Raw genomic sequence first — 23547 nt, 5'->3', positions numbered from 1 at the left:
GGTTAGTGACAAATCCAAACTCATATGGACTGAACTTGTGTAGCCTTAACTTCTTGCCACCTGGCAGCACAAGGGCCTGCCATTGCTTCCAAGTTGTTATGCAACCAATTGAGAACTCTCAGAACTCATATGCAAAGCCAACTTTAACTAGAATGGGCACAGAAATAGGAATATGTCAACACGATAGGTTATAAACCTCAAGTCGTGTGCTTGTGATAAACTACAGGTTTCCTTCTTGATTAGACTCTTTCAAGATCTTTTAGACTCCCACTGTCCTCTTGACATATAAAACTCTCTTGCCAAGACCCATCCCTTGACAAACAAATATTCAAGAGATAGTGCAGATTCTTATCAAGACAAACACTTCACACAATTGGCCTAAGTTGGTCTCTATTTTATCCAAAACATCACAACTTACCAATTTCAAATGTACAAGAGTAGGAAACATTTTACTCTTACATTTGACAAGTGTTAATAAACCTTCTTTAAGACGTGTCACTCAAATTACAATCTTGGAGTATGACTCTAAGACTTGTTTTGGAATGAAGTATGTATCACCTTCTTGATTTAACCATTTCAATAATTCATAATTTCTCTTCTTATCCATAAGAATGCACTAAGATGTCCCTAGAGGATGAATTGTGATATGGTCTCACAATCATTAAGATGATCATAAAACATGATACTAAAGTACTCTCCCATCTTTACAGATTTGAGAAACTTTTATCTTTCTGCCAAATTTGATTCTTCTCATTCGTTCTGCCATACATCGAAACTTTTCCAATGCTTCAGAATTATACTTAAACTTGTAAGTATAACCATATTTACTAAACTTTAGTAAATCATGACGAATAGTCTTATCAATCTTTTGTGGTGGACTTGACCAGTGCACAAGAATGTGTACCCAATCCCTTAGTCCTTCACTTGACTCACGTATACATGTGAACAAGGAATTAGTCTTAATTTTCCAAAGATGAAGATGTTCATTCATCATACTGTACAACTTGCATGATTCCAAGTTTCGGTCCAATTGAAACTTAGGTGATGAGAATCTTTCCTTATTTGGTAAATTTAGACACTACCACAAATGAAAGAATCAAATTCACATTTCCATTATTGCTAGAAACATACAAACATCAATTTTCCATAAATGCCATTGCAAGGAGATATAAAATAAAACACAATTTTATTTATTTATTAAAACTGCGAAAAAACTATTTCCTTACAATGTAACTTTAAATGTAAAGTTTGCTATTACATATTTCCTAGAAATCTATCATAACTCCTAAGTAGCAGCTCAAGAATCCGATCTTCGAACCATGCGATTGAAATCCATCTTCGCGATCAGATTCAGCATACTCTTCTTTTAAGTTTCCTTCCCTTTGCTTGATCCTGCCAAACATCAAAATGTAACCGAGTCACATTTTGTATTAAGAATCATCAATAAGGAACTTAATAGAGTTAGATAGTGGACTTACCTAAAGTAGATTCAAACTTTTTGACTTGACCTTCTCTCAGATCTTTCAGGTAGTTAGGGCAGCTTCGCAACCAATGCCCCTTCCTTTGGCAATAGAACCATATGGACTCTTTGGTAATGGTACATGGGACTATCTCAGACTTAGACTTTCTCTTTACCATTTAGTCAATCGAGTTGACTATGGCCGATCCCTTTCCATTGGGAAGAGAAAGCTTTTCTGGATATCCAATGTTACCATTGTCAATATCCATGGAAGTTTGAGAAGTTGATATTCTGATCAAATTTGCTTTACCAGTCCTCCAAATTATTGATGATTCAGCAGCACCAAGCAAATAGATAATATTATTAAGGGTCATGTCATAGTCTGTTTCATAGTAGTCCCAAAGGAAACTCACTATGTGACTTAGAAAATGATTGAACAACCAACTTTCTCAAGACTTTGACACCCAACTCTCCCGACTTGTCAATATGTGACTTCATCTCCAGGATGTGAGCACACATAGACCTTGCTTGCAATTAGGGCTTGAGTGACCTTGAACTATTCAAGAACTTGTGGGTTAGGGAGAATAATTGTAGGAGGTGGAGGAAGAGAACTATAATTTCCATTATCCAACCACGGAACATCATCTTCATTAGGAAAGCTTGTTCCATGAGATTTGGAAAGATCATAGTTGTCTGAACCAGACATATACAATGGGAGAAATTCAAGTTAGTTGATTTAAAGTCCTTAACATAACACCCAATATGAAATATTAAGGCTAGGACCCTACACAATATTTTATAACTTGGAAGAGGGATTCCGTAATCCAAGCTATAAATATTTGAAGGTACGCGAATGATGATTCACCAATTTCCACCATGAAAAACGAAATAATTTATTAGGTTTTAATTGGATTTGAAACTCCTAGATCTTTTGAGATTCATTGAACTTTTCAACAGCATGTTTCAATCTTGATTGTGTCCTCTCAGGTTTTGTGACTGGGACGCCGAGAATCACAAAACAAGGTGTGAATAACCATGCAAATATACTTGGTACCCTTAATATTTATCACTTAATCGATGTGCTGGTTAACCACACGCACTCCACCGATCCTATGATAAACATTAAGTTACCCTTTGCCTACCTTGTTAAATCCAGGTTAGTGTGCCGATTGACCAGACACGCTCCACTAACGATTTAAGCAAAGTGCAAAGTGTAATTTCATGGGTTAGCACCAAATTCACATTTTCCTAAAGTAACTAAGATTGGGAATTTATAAAAGGTTTAGTTACTTTATATTTATCATTATACTTATAATGAAAGGAGAATTATAGTCCTTGTCCTACCCGTTCGGCTAATGACCCTCCACCAGTCAAGGAAGCGGTGGGTGAGAGTGGACACCCATTAAACTGCTATTTTATATGCAGTAACCTTATACCCCCTTATAGACCGACTTCGTGAATGAGGCCTACTAACGGTAAGACTGACTTTGTTCTTATGCATATATATATATATATATATATATATATATATATATATATATATATATATATATATATATATATATATATATATATTATTCACTTATAATACTATAAAGTATAAGAGTTGAATTTTAACTTTTAAAATTCTAAGGGTTTAACTTGGAATTAAAGTATTCATGAGGGGAAACTTTACAAATTCCAAAACTTGAGGGCAACTTTTGAACTATTCAAAAACTTTTGGATTTTCATAACTTATGAGTTTAATTGAGGTTTTAAAAACTTTAATGAAGAGACTCTTGAACATCCATAACTTGAGGACAAGTTATGGAGTTCATAAAACAAAAAGACTCTTCAATTGTGTAACCTATGCATTTTAATGAATCTTTAAGAGAAATGACTTTTGGTAATCCATAAATTGAGGACAAATTATGGACTCCATTAAAATACATTTAGATCAAGAATTAACTAACAACCAATTTGCAAATAATTCCTATGATCTACCAAAACTCATAAGTATATGAACAATCATATCAACAATTTCAAGAATTACATAAACACACATAAAACTTGAAAATTTGATAACACCTTAAAATTGGTTTACCATAATCATTACCACATAAAAAACAGGTTTTATAAGTCCAAAACAGTTTAAGGTAATGATTCTAGACCAATTCTAGCCTTAAAACTCGAAGATATGCTGTCAGGGGGTCCAACTCGTCAAGTGCATGAACCAACTCGACGAGTTGGATGAATTTAGGCATGGACTCGTCGAGTCACTTAATGGACTCGGCGAGTCAACTGTCCACATAGCATACAAACTTCGATTTTCATCAATTTGCATCAAGTATAAAAGAAAACAAGTCTAGGCTCTGATACCACTGATGGGTTTTGAGCATTCTACCACTTCTGTGGTGTACATGCAACCCTAAAAACCTTGGATCTATGTTTTCTCTATTATACATGCAAATATTTGATATTCCAAGATTTTAATCCTAACTAGCATGATATAAAGCAACTATACCACAAAAGCCTAGTTAGATGACATACCTTTTGATGTACCTTGAAGTCTTGAACTTTAAGAGCTTAGCCTCAATAGTGTGGAAGCCTTAAGTGGAATCACAAATCACCAAAACACCTTGGAAAACTTGAGAGAATAGTAATCACACTAGAAATTGGCCCACTCTTGTATCCTCACACACTAGTGTCATTTCATGTGCCAAAGACCTCTTTATATAGTATGGAGGATTAGGGTTTCCTCCATGTAAACCCTAATACCCATGACCTTTCATTTACATAGGATCCATGGGTTAAAAACTTCATGGACTATCCATGCAAGCTTAGTCCAACCTAAATGAACTTGGCCTATACTATATATAAGAGTCCATATTTAATTAGTTCCTTTTGATCACTAAATTAATTCTTGATCAATACTAATTAAATAATATGATTCCATATTAATATATTAGAACTTATAATATATTAATATAAATCATAAACATACTATTCTCAAAAGACTATCCATATAAATTGTTCCGGTGAAGTGCAACCCAAATGGACCATGCCAAATCGGGTCAAGTACATACCAATCATAATTATGGACTTAGACACTAATCCAACAATTTATTGGACCATTTCGAGTAGTGCCCAGGGTAGGCAAGCTGTCCTACCGATTGGATTTGTCTGAGGAGCTTAGTCAGATTCATAGCACCTTCCATGTTTGTCATCTTCGTAAGTTTATAGTTGACGATTCAGTGGTGGTCCCGTTAGGTGACATACAGGTTGATAAATGCCTAAATTATGTGGAGAGACCGGTGGCTATTTTGGATAGGAAGACGAAGGCCTTTCTCAGCAAAGTGGTACCCTTAGTCAAGGTTTAGTGGCAGCATCGGAAGGGTTTCGAGTGGGCTTGGGATCCAAATGCGGATATGTAAGAGCACTATCCATACTTATTTACAGTCGAGGATGTCGAGGTTGAAATCTATTCAAGTGGGGAAGAATTATAACACCTAGTCTTGAGGTATGGTTATATTTTCATTAAAGGTTAAATTCAAAATAAACCACACTACAATGGGCCTAGGATAGTCTCCTACGTTGAGCATGGGAGGAAGTTAGATATGGGACTTAGGTAACTTACGTAGGCGTAGGTTTACTTACACGTGACATAGAAACTCATAACCAAAAACCTAATATTGGGGGTTTGAGCCCTATTTAAAGGCTCTAACCCTTTGAGGTCCTTTCCGTTCTCAACCTCTACCCTCCTAAACGACCTCCTTAGAAACCTTAATCCCCATGTGTGAGTTTTGAACCTTTAGATTGTTTTGTGTTCACTTTTGAAGGAAGAAGAGCATTGTGGAACCACTTGGGAACTCAAATCAGCATAGATCCAGAAGTTTTATCGACTCATCCATCTCCAGAAGGAATAAATTTTCCACCTTTATGTTTTCTTGTGTTACATATAGTTATCCTTTAGAATTTTATGCGTTTGTCCCCACAACCTTGGTTCTTATGAGTAAGAGCTACTACAGACCATTAGAGTACCATTTCCATACGTTTTTAGGGTTGTTAAGTCATAAAAATGAGAGCATGGTCACTCTCATCCATCTATGCATGTGTTCTTGAGCAAAAGATGACTTTGTAGAACTAGGTTTAGGGTTTGTTCTCCTTGTGGTCATGAAAATGGATAAAGTTAGAGACTGTTGACCATTTATTTTGACCAATTTTGACTAGAGTTGACTGTTGACCATTTACTTTGACCAACTTTGACTTTAGGTTAAACTGAGGATTTTGGGTCATAGATTGTGACTTGAACCTTGTTTGTTGTATAGGTGACTCGTAGAGCCGGTTGTTGGATCTATGATCAGTTCGGTTATCTTTTAGACTATGAGGTGAGTTTTCTCACTGTACTCGTGGGTCCAAGGTACCAATGTCGGCCACTAGATTGTGTTATGTATCCTTATGGATAGGATGTTGCTATGTTGTAGTGATCAGTTAGATTGGTAGATTTGTATAATTACTTGAACTTGTTGGTCATTGATTATTGCTTGCATATGTCGACATTGTATTGTTGGGTTGAGGCGATCCTGCTGTATTTTGAAGCCCAGGATATCACGACGGTCCAGTTGATACTGTAGGACTAAGGGAGCAGTCCAGCTTATGATGTAGGCTCAAGAGCGGTCCGGTTTGTTTCGGAAGGCTCAGGTGGCGGTCCAACCTTATGTTGTAGGCCTTGTATGCATACATTGTATATGTGTTATGTGTAGGGTATATTTGGGAAAATCACTAAGCTTTGGCTTACAATTGTTACTTTCATGGTTTCATGTACATCATATAATCGGGCCAAGGCAAAGGCATGATCGTACACATCCTCCTACTAAGTTATGTTTTTGAGAGATTTTGATACTATGTTGTTATGGAGTGTTTGAAAACAATGATTTACTATCTATGGTTTTGTGGAAATCTTTTATAAAAATGAAAAATTATTTCATCGTTTTTGGGATGTTACAAATGAAGATCGACATGGCAACATACGTGGCTAAATGTGTGACTTGTTCAAGAGTTAAAGCACAACATCAGAATCCATATGGAAACTTGGAGCCTTTACCAGTACCCATGGGTAAGTGGGATGACCTTACAATAAATTTCATAACCAAGTTTCCTAATACAAGAAAAAGCCATGACATGATTTGGGTTATAGTAGACCAGTTAACAAAGAATGTGCACTTCATAGCCACACGAGAGACATGGTCTATGGAGAAGCTGACAGGAACCTATGTAAAAGAGATTATCAAAGTTCATGGTGTACCCTTATCGATTGTATCAGATAGAGACATTTGATTCGCTTCAAGATTCTATAAGAGTGTGCACAAAGAGATGGTTATGAAATTGTGTTTAAGTACAGCATATCATCCACAAATCGATGGATAGAGTGAAAGAAATATCCAAACATTGTAAGATATGTTGCGGGCATGTGCATTAGAATTCGTTGGTAGTTGGGATGACCACTTACCATTAGTAGAAATTGTCTACAAAAATAGTTATCATTCAAGCATCAAGATGCCTCCTTATGAAGAATTATATGAAAGAAAATGTTGTACGCCTTCTTGCTGGCTAGAAGCAGGAGAAAAACACTTTAGGGTGCATGAAATCATTCAACAAACTATAGATAAAGTAAAGATCATCCAAGAAAGAATGCTAGCTGCTAAAAGTCGTCAGAAAAGCTATGCAGATCGAAGACGTTGACCTATGAATTTTAAGGGCGGTAATCAGGTGTCACTTAAAGTCTCTCCATGGATAGGACTTATCAGATTTGGTAAACATGGGAAGTTAAGTCCTGATTTTATCAATTCGTTCAAAGTACTTTAGAATATAGGTAATCAAGCGTACAATCTTGAGTTGTCAATTGAATTAGAACGTATTCATAAGATCTTTCATGTTGGTTACTTACAAAAATGCTTGGGAGGAGAAACCGATATGATTCCACTTTTGGAGTTAACAGTCAATGAAAATAATAGGTTAATCTAAGAACCTTAAGTGATTGTCAATCGTTAAACGAAGAAGTTGTGACACAAGATGATTGATTTATTACTTGTGCGATGGAAGCATATTGTAGAGTTGAACCTTACTTGGGAAATATAAAATGACACGAAGAGTCATTATACACATCTATTTGTTGATGTATGATTCCATGACGAAATCATCCTAAAAGGGTGTCAATTGTAACATCCGCGTTTTTTTCATTACGTCAAAATGTTCTTACTTACATTAGATGTTAATGTAATTTTCTTATAATTAACTAAACAAGAATTCTTCTTACACGATATTTGTTTATGTAAATGTTATTAACAAATGTGTTAAATAACATTTATAATTAAAAGACTATTCATAATAAATAATCTATATGAAAGTTGTAGTAGTCGTGAATACGAACCTATGAATATAAAGAACGTCGAGAACATGGTTCGTACAAGGAAATTATGATTTTTCAAAGTTATGTACTACATCAGTATTTGTTATAAAATACAAAACGAAAATATATTACTTTTAACCAAAGTGATGTAAAAGAAAATTCTAGTACAAGTAAATCTGAAATCGTGAGTATAAAGAACGCCAAAATTTATTGTCTTATGAAAAAGTTATGATTATTCAAATATATAACATGTCTAGTCCACTTATAAAATATGAAGTAAAAATAGATTATGAATTAGACATTAAGTTCTAAATGAAAGTTGTAGTACATGAAATAACGTAACCGGAGATATAAAGAAATGTCGAAAATGAAGCATGTATGCGAAAGTTACAATTTCTCGAAGAAAACAAGAAAATGTTTGGCAGCTACAAACCCCCTTTTATCGGGTGCACCACAAGCTGCCACATGGCAGCTACTGGAGCTACAAGCCCCAGTGGTAACTGTGATGATGTAGTATCACTAGAAAGTGCCACATATACTTGCTTTTTGAGATTTTTTTTTTCTATAAATAGCCTTCGACCTCTCCTTCATTTTTCGTCAATTCCTTGTCTCAACCCTTGAGATTTCAATCCCTCGTGATTTGATTTCTTCATTCTTACAAGGATTTTTGTGAGGCGATGCAAAGTTGGAAAAACTCAACGAAAGAAGTATTCAACATTGAAGTTACGCACGTAGAATTTATGAGTTTCTATTAGAAGATCTCGTAAGGTGAGTTACACTTACTATGCTTGTTAAGTGTAATTTCTATTATTGTACATTGTTGTTGTTACGAAGCTATAAATAAGATTTATCAGTAATATCAATTATAATGGTGGTTGGCCTACTTACAGGCTTGGTGTCAGTGCAAGTTCTTAGTGAGGTGTTTGAAGTAGAATTTCGAAACAATATATTTATATACCAATCAAATCCTACATTCAATATGATCTTACATAGTCATTCCTTATTTTGATAGAACTTGGTATTCTTTGGGAATAATGAAGAATCTATGAAATAGTTAATATAGTCTTGAATAATATAAACGAAGACTAAAACTTAGTAATATTTGTATTTAAGTTATTTAAAAGGAAATCAAAAGTTTTAGACAAAGAGCTAAACTACTGGCAAATCTACCACCTTTAATCAGGTGAGTGTGTAGTTACTTTCATGACACACAATCTTAATAAAAGTATTTGTTACTCAAAAGATTAAATGTGTACCTTGTATTGTGAGTGCGTAGTTACTTTCATGAACCTGATTTTAATAAAAGTACTTAGTGCTTAAAATATTAAATGTAAATCGAATGTTTACCGTTTGTATTCTATGTTAAATGTATACCATGTATTATGATAGTATTGCATAACCAGTAAATTTGTATTGGAAGTTAATTACATGATATTGTTTAATTATAAAGTAAGACTTATAAATGATATTTAGTTCAAATTAGGCTGAATAATAAGTAGTCTCATTCTCAAGTAATGTGTAAGATTGAAACAAAATGTAGTATTTTGTCTCTTTCAAGACAACCATTTGGGTGTGTTTGGATTAGACAAGAAGTGGGTATGTCTGAGTCATCTACTAGAGTAAGATGACAATATTTGATTATTCTAGACCGTCTTTTGAATTAAGTTGTTAGTATGGATTTATAACCCACAAAAGTAGATGACATAAGATATCATATTTATCAAATACTCTAATGTTTGCATTGCCTTTATGACTTAACACCAACGAAGGAATCCCCTAGTTGTGTAGTCAAACTGTTGCTCAAGACGATTCATTAGGTAAGGTGATTATTGCAGATGATCGTTGATTGAGATTTGTAAGAATCCATTGGGCTAGGTAACCATGGGTAGACTATCTTATAAATATCTATGTTGGACTATATATCTATATTGATTGGTAATGTTTGTTTTGTTGGATTATTAATATGATTTATTATCATTATAATATTATGGGATTGAGAACCTTATGTGTCTCACCAGGTTTTCAAACGTGACCTACTTAAATTATATGTATCACATGTATTGGTACTAAGATTATTGGAACTTGAATAGGATGTCGAGTGAATAAACAAACACGTAATAGTATTCAGGACTGATATATCTTTACGTTATAACATATTTGTATATTAATTATGACATCCTTAATGTTTTTGGTATTTTGTTTGTTATTTCAAACTGTTTTATTAAACTCTGATTTTCCATAACAAAAATAATATAATGATATTTAAAGCATAAAGAAAAAAAATTATTTCCTTTTATTAGTGTAATGTTCTTAAATTAGAGTGTCATGACCAGGAGATTGGACATAAAACAGATGAAGTATTAAACAAACTAGATTATGAACCGCGTAAAACGCGGAGAACATATAAAAATGTACATATAAAGGTATAAAAAATTGTCACTATAAAAAAAATAAAGTAACAGAAACAGACTTAGCATTATTGGTAACATTGAAATGTCTGAAAAAATAAAAAAAACAATGGAACACCTAAATATCTATAATCATTGAAGGATCTTTTTGTAGACATAACTTTTTGTTTTATTAGTTAGATGACCGTCCTTGTCATATATGAGTAAATTCAATCCTTTTTCACTTGTGACGCGAGAAACAAAAAACATATAACTGACAATGAGTGAAGACGGGCATACGCAAGTATAATCCAACATTTGATAATTATTGTCATTGACTTTTGTTAATGGCCATAACAAAATAAACAACTATGGGGAATTGTCTCCGCTAAAAACGGAATGAGATTCTTTTATTAGACGGAGTTAATTTCATGCAAAGTATATAAGTAGTCTCATTAAAGAATCTAGCATATATGATTCAGGCTTCAATGTCTTCCAATCCTAAGAATATGTAATCTAGTACCATTGCATAGTCCTTTGGTTTGCTCAATATTACGAAGTAGCATGATTGGAACACCTATTTTTGGTGTAAGTTTATGGTTGGAAATTCTAGTTGCCTTAAAACCATTCAACACAACTGAAGAGTAGATTGATTCCTCAAAAAAATCTAGTAACTCTATCTCACATAAAGAATTTGAACTCATATATGTTTTCCCTTCATCTTTCATCAATCCTAAAATGTAGTCATTGGTAGCATCAGATTCTTCATTTGTAGGTACCAAAATAGCTTTATCCTGAAAATATGATGGATCATTAAGATGGTTTTCAAATGATGGATAAATGGTGGAAACAACTGAATGAATATGGTCACCTATAGAGCGAACAACAACGTCTTCTGGAAATCCAACTTCAGCTTCACCATCATTAGGGCCACCAATATTACCTTCACTAATTTTAAGAATTCACTCATCAAATGCTTTTGTCTCATCCAAATCATTAGTTAGACAACCAAACTAAAGCCTCATGTTTACGGTTAAACGTAAAACTTTACATTCACGCCTTAATTCAATAGGGGAAACTAAACAATTTACGATATACCTAAATAATCAAATGCATATGAACTCGATAACATTAATTGAAAATGTTCAAGGTTTAATGTTAGAAGTTTGATGTACAATTTAGGAATTGAATTTAGATTTACTACAATTCAAAGTTCATTGTCTGTTTTGGATGATTACTCAAATTACATTGCTAATCTCAGTGGGGGTCACAAATATGGTTGATGGTCTGATCTTTTGTTCGATGTGATGTGTTCGTCTCAATCATGAAATCAATTTGGATAGTCTGCAAACCATGTGTTGAGTAACACCTAAGTGAAACATTTTAACACATTTAAAACAACATAAATCTATTACCTTGCATGGGATAATTAGGTAGGGCCAATCAACTATTACAAGAAGAACTTATTACAGTAAATTAAGAACATTAGGTTCTAAATATGCAACATTGTTTTGTATATTGATCACATTCTTTCTGGTAAAAAAATCCTTTAAAGGTTTCCTGGTAATGATCATTAGAAAGTACAAAACATGTCAAATAACATTTTAGCATTATTACATAAGTTATTTCATATGCTATTTTGAGAGCATCAAAATGGTGTGTAAGCTACTAAAATGAATAAAGATTTTGAATAAATTGGGTTAGTCAAAATTGAGTTTTTCTTTTTCTTGTTCGGGTTGTCATATCAGGATTTTATCCTTTTCCAAAAAGATTTCTCCACATATGTTCATCAAAGTAGACATTCAAGGAATCTACCTACAGTTAAAGAATTCTAAAAAAGTTATTTTTTTAAAAGTACGATGTTATTAATGATTTTTTTTTTTGCAAAGTTCAACGCTATTAATGAAATTCACTTCCAGAACACTGTGGTACAAATGAGCTTCAATGTAGGAAAATTTGAAATGTTTCAATATCATCTAAAAATAATCCAAAATAATATTTTTTTTAAAGTACAATGCCGTTAATGAACTTTTTATTATTTTTTTTTTTTGCAAATTTCAATACTAAAAACAAATTTTCCCTAGAAAGTTGTCATATTAATGACCTACTAATTAACATTTAAATTTATATATTACATAAATGGTTCACTTGTGAACAAAAGTACATAAATGGTCCATATTTGAAATGTTTTTTTTTACATAAATGGTCTATATGCGAAAGAAAATGAAAATACACTTTCCATTAACAAAATGTTTTCAAAAAAATTCTATTAATGAGCTCTAATGTGCATAAAAAATAAAGCTTTTCTAGATTAGCCAAAAAGAATACGAAAAACTCCTTTTTTGAAACTACGATGCTATTAATGAAATTTTTTGCAAAGTTTAATGCTATTAACGAATATTTTTTTTCCAGAAAACAATCCTATAAATGATCTTCAATATACAAAAAATGTAACTTTCCATATCAACTAAAAATAATTCAAAAAAGTCATTTTTGTAAGAGTACGATGTATGAACTTCTTTTTTCTTTCAAAGTTCAATACTAAAAACAATTTTTTTTCTTCAGAAAATGTCTTAATATAAGGTTAAAAGAGCATATTGTAAAATACTTATCAATCTACATGACCCAATAAGGCATATAAATCATGCCTCATTTTGTAATGAATTCCAACGCCCCACAATGTGGAATCCTCTCAGTGGCAACATTCCAGAACTCAGACCACATTGGATAATCAATATGAAGAGAAGCTGCAATAAAAAATAATAATTGTCACCATCTTATACAAATATTATAGATTATTGGAGTGTTAGATAGCGTAATAACTTGCCAACAAAAAAAATACAAACACCTTGTAGACATCACATGTACAACATTTAATAAAAATACGAAAAACGTTATAAAAAATAAACTATATATATGATATCTCTTCTAAGGTACATATGATTATTGAAATTAATGCCAACAAAAAGCTTCAATATTTAAGTGGCTCTAAATACAACTACCCTCCAGTTTTAGGGCCCTTGACTTTACCCCACTCCCAAGCAGAAACGGTCCCTCAAATACTCTAAAAAACCTGAAAGATTAAAATATACACACAAAAGGATGAAAAAGGTAAAATGAACTTTCAAATATAACAACAATATTTTATAGACAATACTACAAACAAGCTAGAAACATGCAAATAGAGATGAAAGAACATCATAATTAGATTAACACCATACACTCATTTAGTCTTATCTTTCTTCTTCCCTTATAGGAGTTTATAAAACATTTTCTATTATATGATGGATTTCTGAATTACTTTTTTAAGATATGTGAGGTTGCAAAGAATGGAACAACAAAGAAATGGAATGAATATGTAATCCTAAAAGCAAGATAATAGAATAAGTAATTCCATTCCCAAAACATGTTTGTGAGGAATGGAATGGAACATAATGAAAATTTCATACGATTTTTATGTTATATATTGCAACATAATTATAAAAATAATCCTTCACATATCTTTGTTTAGTTATTATTATGTAATTAAAAATGATTTATATTGCAAGTTTTATACTAATTTCTTCTCTTATTGCTGAGAAAACCTTGATGCTCACAATGTTCCCAACCCTATTTTCAAGAGTGTATGGTGTACCTATTTATCCTTGAGAAAGTGAACTCAATAAGAAGATTCAAACTAATTAAACAAAAGAATAAGGTTGTGAAAGGTTCTTATTATGCTCCTCGACATGCCCAGACAACGCAAGTTAACAAAAAAAAAACATGCTAATTAACCAAGATTAATCAATCCCCAACATTTTCCAATAAGATTTATCGATGTAATCTATTTACATGGTATACTAAAAGTTTGTCTTTTCTTTGCTATTGAGTCTAAAAGATGTTTTTTTATAATATTAAAAAAGGATAGGTGAATAACTTATTTCTGAGATCCCAATTTGTATCTTTAAAAGATGTTTTTTAAATAATTCAAAACACATATCACCATTGGGTTTTGCAGAGTTGTAGAATATATGGATCACTCACTGGTATAAGGGTTTAAATTCCATCTCCAAATCCAGGAAGGGATCCATTCATGACCTGGTAAGCCACAACAAAATCATTGACTAAATGCATATATGAAAATGTAAAAATAAAAAAGAAAATCGACATATGCAAATTCACGACCTAGTGGACATATCTTCCAAATCGAAACTATGGATAAGAAGTAGCGGTACTGCTGTGTCCATCATTTTGCTCTCTAGATATCTATAACTTAAAAAATCAAAATCAACAGTATCATAAAAACAAAAATAGAAGCAAATTTAGAAAATGTAACCATTATGGATTTAAACTTAAATCGAAAGGTTTTATAGATTGGAACTTCATAGTTGAAACAGAATAAAAGAAACATAATCTAAAATGTACCCAAAATCGATCTAAACTACGATCAAATTAAAGTAGAATCCAAAGAAATTTATCTCTATATCATTCCTCCTTCTTTCATGATGATCGAACACAAGACTGATCAACACAGATCGAAGCCCACATATATTTTATTTCTTCTTTCCCTCATTTTCTTTCCCACTACAAAACTTAGGTTAGATAAATTATGTAAAGAAAAAAGGGAGAGATGGTAGGGGTACTGGTAATGAGAGATGGGGCGAGACATTGTTTCATTTCATTTTTGGTGAGATTTAATTGTAATTAATAAAATTCTTAATTTAATTAATTTTATTTTTGGTGAGATTTAATTGTTATTAATAGAATTCTTAATTTAATTCATACTATTTTCTGTGAGATTTAATTGTCATTAATAGACTTCTTAATTTAAAATGTAGTATATATTTTATAAAATTTGTGGACAAAAATAAAGAGGTTGACAAAAATGATGTCAGCAAATAATCTAAAGGTGAAAAATATAGAATTGAAATACAATCAATGGCCCTGATTTCTTCAATTTAGAATTAAAGGTTATCTTTTAATAATATTTAAAGATTCTATTAAAATGAGAGAAATTTATTCACGTAGCAGGTAAAAAAAGCTTTATTTCGTTTCATTTTCAACATTAGATCTAATTAGGTCTGTAATGCTCTTTGAGTTAGAACTAGAACAAATTCAATCGATACATATTTATAATCATGTAATTCTTTTTTATATTTGAAAAGTTATTAAAAAAAAAAAAAGCTTATCTAATAATAAAAAGGTATAATAATGGGTAGCAATAATGAGAAATTGGTAAGCAATTGTGGAGCAATCACCTTCTCCATCAGTGATGACTATTCTTATTTGGAACCAACCTCATGGCCATTATCAATGTCACCTTCTTTTGTTGCCATGCACTACAAATTGTTTAGACGAATGGAAAACGAAATCTTAGAGGTAAAACCGTCTTTTTATTTTTTTATTAACATATGTTTTGAATAATTTATATTTTATAGGATTTACAACATTAAATCATCCGGATTAAACAGTTATCAACCTTTTGTTAAAGTTTACTTAGGTTGTAAGTTGCAACAAAATTTTCCACTATAAAACCCCAAGTGCTCCCCTTCATCTTGTTTCCATCTCTCTAATCAATCATTACTTTCCTCTATATATCCTCAAACGATGTCCTGGTATTTGGTTCTCAATCTAAGCCTTTTGCTACTAATTCTAGCCACGCCATCCTTGGAAGGTGGTCGGCTGTCATGTCTGCTAAATAATAAATCATGTTCACTTATAGAGACAGAAAAAGAACAAGATGATGGCACAACATGGGCAGTTCTTGTTGCTGGATCAAACGAATACTATAATTATAGACATCAGGTGAATACATATATAGATCACTATGAATATCTATATATAGTATGATCATATATTTGTTTTTATTTTTCATACTATACGTTATAGTTTAGTACTTTTGTCTCATGTTAGGCAGATGTTTGTCATGCATATCAAATATTGAAAAGAGGAGGATTAAAAGATGAAAATATTATAGTGTTCATGTACGATGATATTGCACATCACGAGAGTAACCCAAAACCTGGAGTAATAATAAACAATCCCAAAGGACACGATGTCTATGCTGGAGTTCCTAAGGTACAATTTTATTTTTCCTGTATTAATATTATTGTTATTGTTATTTTCATAACTATATAGAAAAGAATTTATGTGGACCATATATTATGTGAAAGATTCGATCTAAGCGCATTATTTTACCTTTTTCCTCATTAATTAAATTTGATTGGGTTATACTGGAAACTTCCTAATGGAAGCCACTTTCATTTAAGCAAAATAAAAAGATAGACTTGATCAATCGTGTTTTTTTATTATTGATTTATTGTTGTAACGGTTGATGTTTATTTACCTTTACAAAATGATTTAATTAAAATGTTTTAAAATTACTTATATGTAGTAATCATTGAATATACCAATAAGAGTTATTTTAATTATTAAGATTCGTTTCGTAAATCTTTATTAAATATTTAACTACTGCTTAGACTTAATTATTAAAACATGTACCTAATTGAATTACAAATTTATGTGAAATCAAATATCAAGAAGAAACTTGCTAATGAGGTTTATGGACAAGTAAAGTTTTTGTGCAATATCTTTTTAATTTTTTTCTTAAATGTTCTCGTAAATACATTTTTGACAAATAATAGTTGAAATTAATTTATAAGAAAATTTTATATTTGAAAAAGACTTGACCCAAATATTAATTTTTAATTTTTAAATTTCAGCAATCTAATTAAAAGTACAACTAATATAAATTGTATCAATCCTTGAAAAAATTATGTTTTATTTAAATGGGATCTTCGTAGCGTCATATAGAAGGGATGTGTTTGGAACAAATTGTAAATAGTCCAATAAAGTCGCGACAAATAAAAAAAAGAATTACGTTTAAATAAAGTATATTTGCTTTCAAATGTCTTTAAAAATAATTATGGCAGTTAGACGTTGCCAAAAGGTCTGAAAGCTAAAGACCAAGAGCAGTCTTTAGATGCAATTATTATTATTATTTTTATTTTAAATAAAGATGGATTTAACTCAAAGCTAATCATTTCGGTTTTAATAAAGCCTTTTGAAGTGAGATGACAATATCATATAATTAAAAGCCGCTAAAAGGATATGTATATTAGAAATTCTGTCATTTATTATTCAAATCAAATACTCCCTTGGTTCCAAATTAATTGTCTATTTTTAACTTTTTAAGTTTTTATTTTCAACTTTAACCTTAAATATTTTTATTTATATTATATATTACTTGATGAAACTTATAACAATGAAAAAACAATTAAAATACAATCCATTCATATATTTTGCATCAAGTGTTATCTAACAAAAAGAAAAATATTTAAAATCAAAGTTGAAAAATAAATACTGGAAAAGTCAAATGTGGACAATTAATTTGGGACATAGGTAGTAGAACAAAACTGAAGAAGTAGGGATGTCAACGAGACCAAACGGGAGCGCTAATAGTTGCCCACCCCCGAAATCAGTTATTGCCCCCGCCCCCATTCCCCCGATTTATAGACTATTTTTTTTTGTCAAAAATATTTATTATATTTTGGGCTAAAAAACTATTTTTCATAACTTTAAAAGCTTAAAATCTAGTTTTTTAACAGCTAAAAAATTAAAAATCCAACATTACAAATTCAACATTACAAAACGACAAATCCAGTAAATTTACAAATATAAAATACGACAAATCGAACATTACAAAAAAAAAAAAATACGATATGTCCAAAAATATATGATCAATTCACTATCCAATCATCATATGCTATGAAGTGGAAGAAAGTCAAGAAATCATAAAATTAGATAATGTATTGTCTATAAATATTTGTATATTAAATATATATATTTAAAATAAATATACAAATGAGCCCCCGTGGGAGTACGGGACGAAAATACTCACTTCCGCCCCCGATCCCGAAAATAAAAGAGGGTTTAATCCCCCGCCCCAGTATTTTTTTTAAAATTAATCCTGTACGGAATCTAAATCCCACAGAAAATCCTTAAACCGAAGTTATGTTTGGAGTTTAATAATAGAAGGAAAAACCACTAAAGAAAAAAAAAGATAATCAAAAAATAAAAGAGAAACAAAAACAGAAAAACATATTTTAGAGTAAGTTACAGTTTACATACATGTGGTTTAAAAAAGTTGTATAATTGGTCCTTTCGTCCAACTTTGTAAGAGAATCTTCGTTAAATATAAGTAAAATGACCGTTTTATCTTTGCTTTTTGATTTTTTGTTTTTTGTTTTTTATATTGCTTTATTATTTTATTTAGACACCAACCGTCATTATCCACCATTCACCACCATCTTTTTCGGTCATCTTCATTAGCAATATTTCAGTCAAAATTTATTTTCCGCCCTCATTAGGATATAATTACACATAAAATTTTACAAATATAGAAATGTCTAAAAAGTATAAACAAATTCATGAAAAATCATGCAATTAGTTATAAGGTTTCCCCTCAAACATCATCATAGTGTAATTGGCTATGAAAACATGAGTTGCATTTGAGATCTTGGGATCTTCTTGTAAATTTATCTCCTCCGATTAGCAGTACCCACATCAAATTTGAAAAGCTTAACACCAAATCTAATACACTATCGCCAAATCTGTAATCGAAACCCTTCACCAAAACTATGAAAACAAGACCTATATAGATGAAATTCAAGTATTCAAGAACAGATGAAATTAGACCTCCAAGATTTAGTATTTGGTAGTAAAAAATAGGTATTCAATCTAACATATCTTCAAAAACAAACAAGAACTTGGTACCCATCATCAAACATGCAAATGAATTTAGTTCCTACCAATTCAATCAATTTAAAAGGTGGGTCGACATTGAGGTTTTTCGGTGACTAGATTAAGGGGAAGATGTTTATAAGGTAAAAGGTTGATGTCATTAGGCTTTGTAGAACCCCAATGACATAAGTTATGAGTTACTTGGTGCATGAACGATAGGTATTTAGGAACTAAGGTTGATTGCGATAGTGGATGACAACTGATGGTAGATGTGATGATAATGATGGTGAAATATGTTGGTTACAACATCAATATCCATTGGAGACGAGAGTGGTGGTGAAATTCATCGAAGAATAGGGAGTTGTGGTACTTGTTGGAGAAGAGGTGGGTAGTGTCATGAGTTGGTCGAATGAGGAAGTGAATTTAGGATTGTTGATCCAAATCAGTCATGTTGGTCCCAAAAGCTCAATTTATTCCTTTTGTTTCTCACCTATAGTCCAATGATGTTGTTGATTTTTAACATTCTTACGACTTAACTAGTGAAGATATCAATTACATAAAAGTATAAAAGGCTAAAAAGTAAAATTGGATTGCTTTTAACTGTTGAAAACCGAAACAAATTCAAAGCCACGTTCCTTATCGGTCAAACGCCCAATCTATAGTAAAAAAGTTTGGATCATTCAAAACCACAAACTTGATCCGTCCAAATGAAAGGGTTATTTGTCCTTTACTTGATGTGTATGTAGCGTATGTCTCACACCTAACTATAACCAAGTTTTTTTTAATTTAATTGTGCTTCAAAGAAAATCGATTTTGAAATTGTTGATGATTAGTGGGTTTGGTTCCAAACATTTTTGAAGTTTTTGCACATATCTAATTGTAGATTAACATGATCACTTAGGGTCCATGAATTCTTGAAACATAGTTCTAATCCACTTAAGAAAATGAGAAGATGTAATAAAGATTTTTTTTGTAGGATTACACTAAAGATAGCGTGACAGCGGCCAATCTGTATGCTGTGATTCTCGGTGACAAAAAATCAGTAAAAGGCGGAAGTGGAAAGGTGGTTGATAGTAAACCAAACGATAGGATCTTCATATATTACACCGATCATGGTGGCCCCGGAACCCTTGGTGTGTTTATTAAATTCATATTATTTGAATAAAAATCAAAGTAATGAAGATTGATTTTTATGTGGACCTATAATAAATTTTTACCAACAGGAATGCCAGACTCTCCGAATGTCTATGCCAAAGACTTCATTGAGGTTTTGGAAAAGAAGCATGCTGCTGGGACTTACAAAGAAATGGTAAATTTTTATTTACTGTAACAAATTTGCACAAACAAATTGATATTTTATCTCGAAAAATAATAAAAAATTGTTTGCTACTAGGTTATATATGTCGAATCCTGTGAGAGTGGAAGTATCTTCGAAGGTCTTTTGGCCGAAAATCTTAATATATATGTCACAACAGCATCAAAAGCAGATGAAAATAGTTGGGGAACTTATTGTCCGGATATGGAACCCCCTCCCCCACCCGAATACGACACCTGCTTAGGTGATTTGTATAGCGTCGCTTGGATGGAAGATAGGTATGTTTGTCCTTTTCTCATTGATTATATTTAACAAATTCATATGTTTTATAAATATTTGGATGCCTCATGCTTTTAGCGACAAGCAAGGTGACAATGGTGAAACATTGGAGCAACAATATAAGACGGTTAGTGTCAAATATATGAATTTAAAATACTATGCATATGTTTTTCGTTAACTTTTGAAAATTATTGTAGGTAAAGGTGAGGACTTATAATAACAATAGCACGGAAGGATCTCATGTAATGGAGTATGGTACTAAGAGCATTCGTTCAGAGAGTATTTCTCTTTATCAAGGTTTCAGTGCATCTAATGTCACTGATAACACCTACATTTACAACGGTCATATGGGTGTTGTTAATCAAAGAGACGTAGACCTAGTGTTTTTCCAAAAAAAGGTATTAACTTTGTTAATAAATGTCAAAAGGATAGTTTGTGGAATCTTGTGGTGATGGAAATTACTTTATGATGTTATATAGTATGAGAAAATGATCGAAGGGTCTCAAGAAAAAATAGACATGTTGAAGCAGATCACTAATATAAAGAATCATCGATCACATTTGGATAGCAGTGTGGATGCCATAGGTACACGGTTATTTGGATCAAGCAATGGTCCATTGATCCTTGGTTCCCTTCGAGCTCAAGGGAAGCCAATTGTAGATGATTGGGAATGTCTTAAATCTACGGTAAATAGACACATCTTTATTACATTTTGGTTATTGATTTTCATATAGAAGTTTAGTGGTTGGGAAATGAAATTATATGATGAAGGTTTAAGGTTAAAACCTATGCACGTTCTTTTGATTGTTGGTATTCCATGAATACCACTCACATAATGGTTGATGGATACATCGTGGGACAGTTCGGGATACATTTTATTTTTTATCATAGATTTTTAATGTTTTTTTCATCATTATGGTGTTTCTTATGTTAGGTTCGAGTGTATGAGACACATTGCGGTTCACTGACACAATATGGGATGAAACATATGCGGGCATTTGCCAACATTTGTAACAATAAGGTCACACAAGCGGATATGAGTGATGCTTCCATGGCTGCTTGTAGTGGTTATGATGTTGGGCAATGGAGCCCTTTGAAGAAAGGATATAGCGCTTGATTACAGAAAATGGAATATCGTACATACAATCACCTAAAAGTATGTGATTTAAACACTTTGTTGATAGTAGGTGGATTTTACTTTGAAATGAATAATTGTAAATATGGCTTTCATTTTCATATATATTTCCGAATTTCAAATTTGTAAATTATTGTCTAAGTTGTATACAACTTTTATTTCACTACTTTTAATTAATTTTTTTTATAAAGCTATATATGAAACCTAAGTTTAGTTTTTCATATTTAAATGAAAGAAATGCATGTTCAACAAATATATTACTAGGGATAGCAACGAGGTGGGTTTGGGATGGGTTGTGGTAATCCCAGCCCCGACCCCGAATATGAAAACCAATCCTATCCCAGGCCCGATACCCGACGGATACCCGTTTACAAAACACTATTGAGTCTGAAGGTATCCCAACGGGGTAATGGTGATCCTCGTTTAATATTCAAATTAAGAATAACTTTGATGCAATGAGAATATAAAACCATTAGAGTTAGTGATGCAAACATAAATTCACACCATTAATAGAGGCGTACTTGGTGTGATACATAAGTGGTTACTAGTGACAAAAAAAAACAATAAAAACACTAGCATTCATAAATCATAATATCATTATTACTTTAAGTACTATGAATTTAAAAATGGCAAAACACTAGCATTACAAATTATCAAATAGTTCACATGTTAATAAATAACATATTTAATGGTAGTTATTATTATTATTATTATTATTATTATTATTATTATTTAAAAAAATAGAACACTTTTAACTATTGGATAAAAGATGACTTATTTTAACTCACTCCAACGGTTTAATATTCTTCTAACCTTTTAGATTTTTTTTAGACTTTTTCTATTTTGGTCTTTATATTTCATAATAACTAGGGAAGAGGTCGTGCGTTGCACGGGTCAGGTTTTTTTTGATAATGTTTAGAATGTCAAATGCACAGAAATCCAAAGCTAAATGCAAGAAATGACAATCTACTTTTATTTTATTTTTTTAGTTTTATGTTTTGTCCAACAAAGCAATGTACTTTCATATGCACAGTTACATAATGAGTTTGGTAAGCAATTAAAAATAAGAAAATTAGCAAAAGAAAATAAACAATTGTTGAGATATGAGAATATTAATTACCTAGAACATTTACAACAAATACCTTCTCACTCAGAGAAACAAATGCAAAATAGGTTTTATAGAAGTGACCATGCCCGGTTATAAGGAGGGGCAACCTGTGTATGTGCACAGGGCCCAATTTTGTAAGGGGCCCAACTTTTTTTATAGTATATGTAGGAATCAGTTCGTAGCCAAAACACGAAGACAGAAGCGATCATTCAAGGTATTGAAGCGAGGGTCGTCTCGTCGATTAATCGATTACGGAAAGGAAAATAATCAATCCTACTACCATCGATTACCGATCGTCCGGCCTCCTGCTGTCCTGTGATCACTAATCAGGTTATCAGGTAATCGATCAGTCTTGTTGATCCCTTGTAGACACTTCCCTACCCTCTTGCCCTAGTTTCTCATCATTTGAGTTTCTCATTTTCTTGATTTCCAAATATTTGAATCTTTTTGGGGCTGTAATTCCAAAGTTTCGTATGAATATTTCAATTTCATGATTTGTCATGGTTCCCTGTTAACCGTGGTAGGTTGGCGAGCTTGGAGAATTTTGATCAAAAAATCCAAAAAATGCATAATAATGGAGATTTTTAGGAGCAACTTGATTTTCCCCTAACCTCTTTTTTCGACAGAGCATCACAAACAACATGAGCATGATTCCAGCAATGCCACTTGAGACTCCTATAAACGAATTTTACATATGATGGTTAAATACATCTACGTACAATGAGGAATATAATTTCTCTCTTTGTCCAAATTCG

General features: G+C 31.9%; 1 protein-coding gene across 1 annotated transcript; it reads left to right on the top strand.

Annotated features, from left to right (window-relative positions):
* The first annotated feature begins 15765 nt into the window (after positions 1 to 15765).
* LOC111877663 (vacuolar-processing enzyme) lies at positions 15766 to 21850 on the top strand. Its single transcript, XM_023874179.3, has 9 exons — positions 15766 to 16018; positions 16127 to 16291; positions 19932 to 20088; positions 20179 to 20264; positions 20349 to 20548; positions 20628 to 20676; positions 20747 to 20947; positions 21029 to 21235; positions 21484 to 21850. Exons 1-9 carry the CDS (start codon positions 15821 to 15823, stop codon positions 21664 to 21666), a joined length of 1446 nt encoding a protein of 481 aa, XP_023729947.1. The 5' UTR covers positions 15766 to 15820; the 3' UTR covers positions 21667 to 21850.
* The last annotated feature ends 1697 nt before the right edge of the window (positions 21851 to 23547 follow it).

This window comes from Lactuca sativa, chromosome 3, assembly GCF_002870075.4.
Source record: "Lactuca sativa cultivar Salinas chromosome 3, Lsat_Salinas_v11, whole genome shotgun sequence".
NCBI lineage: Eukaryota > Viridiplantae > Streptophyta > Magnoliopsida > Asterales > Asteraceae > Lactuca > Lactuca sativa.
Note: the sequence above shows the minus strand (reverse complement) of the source record. Positions and strands in the feature narration are given on the sequence as shown.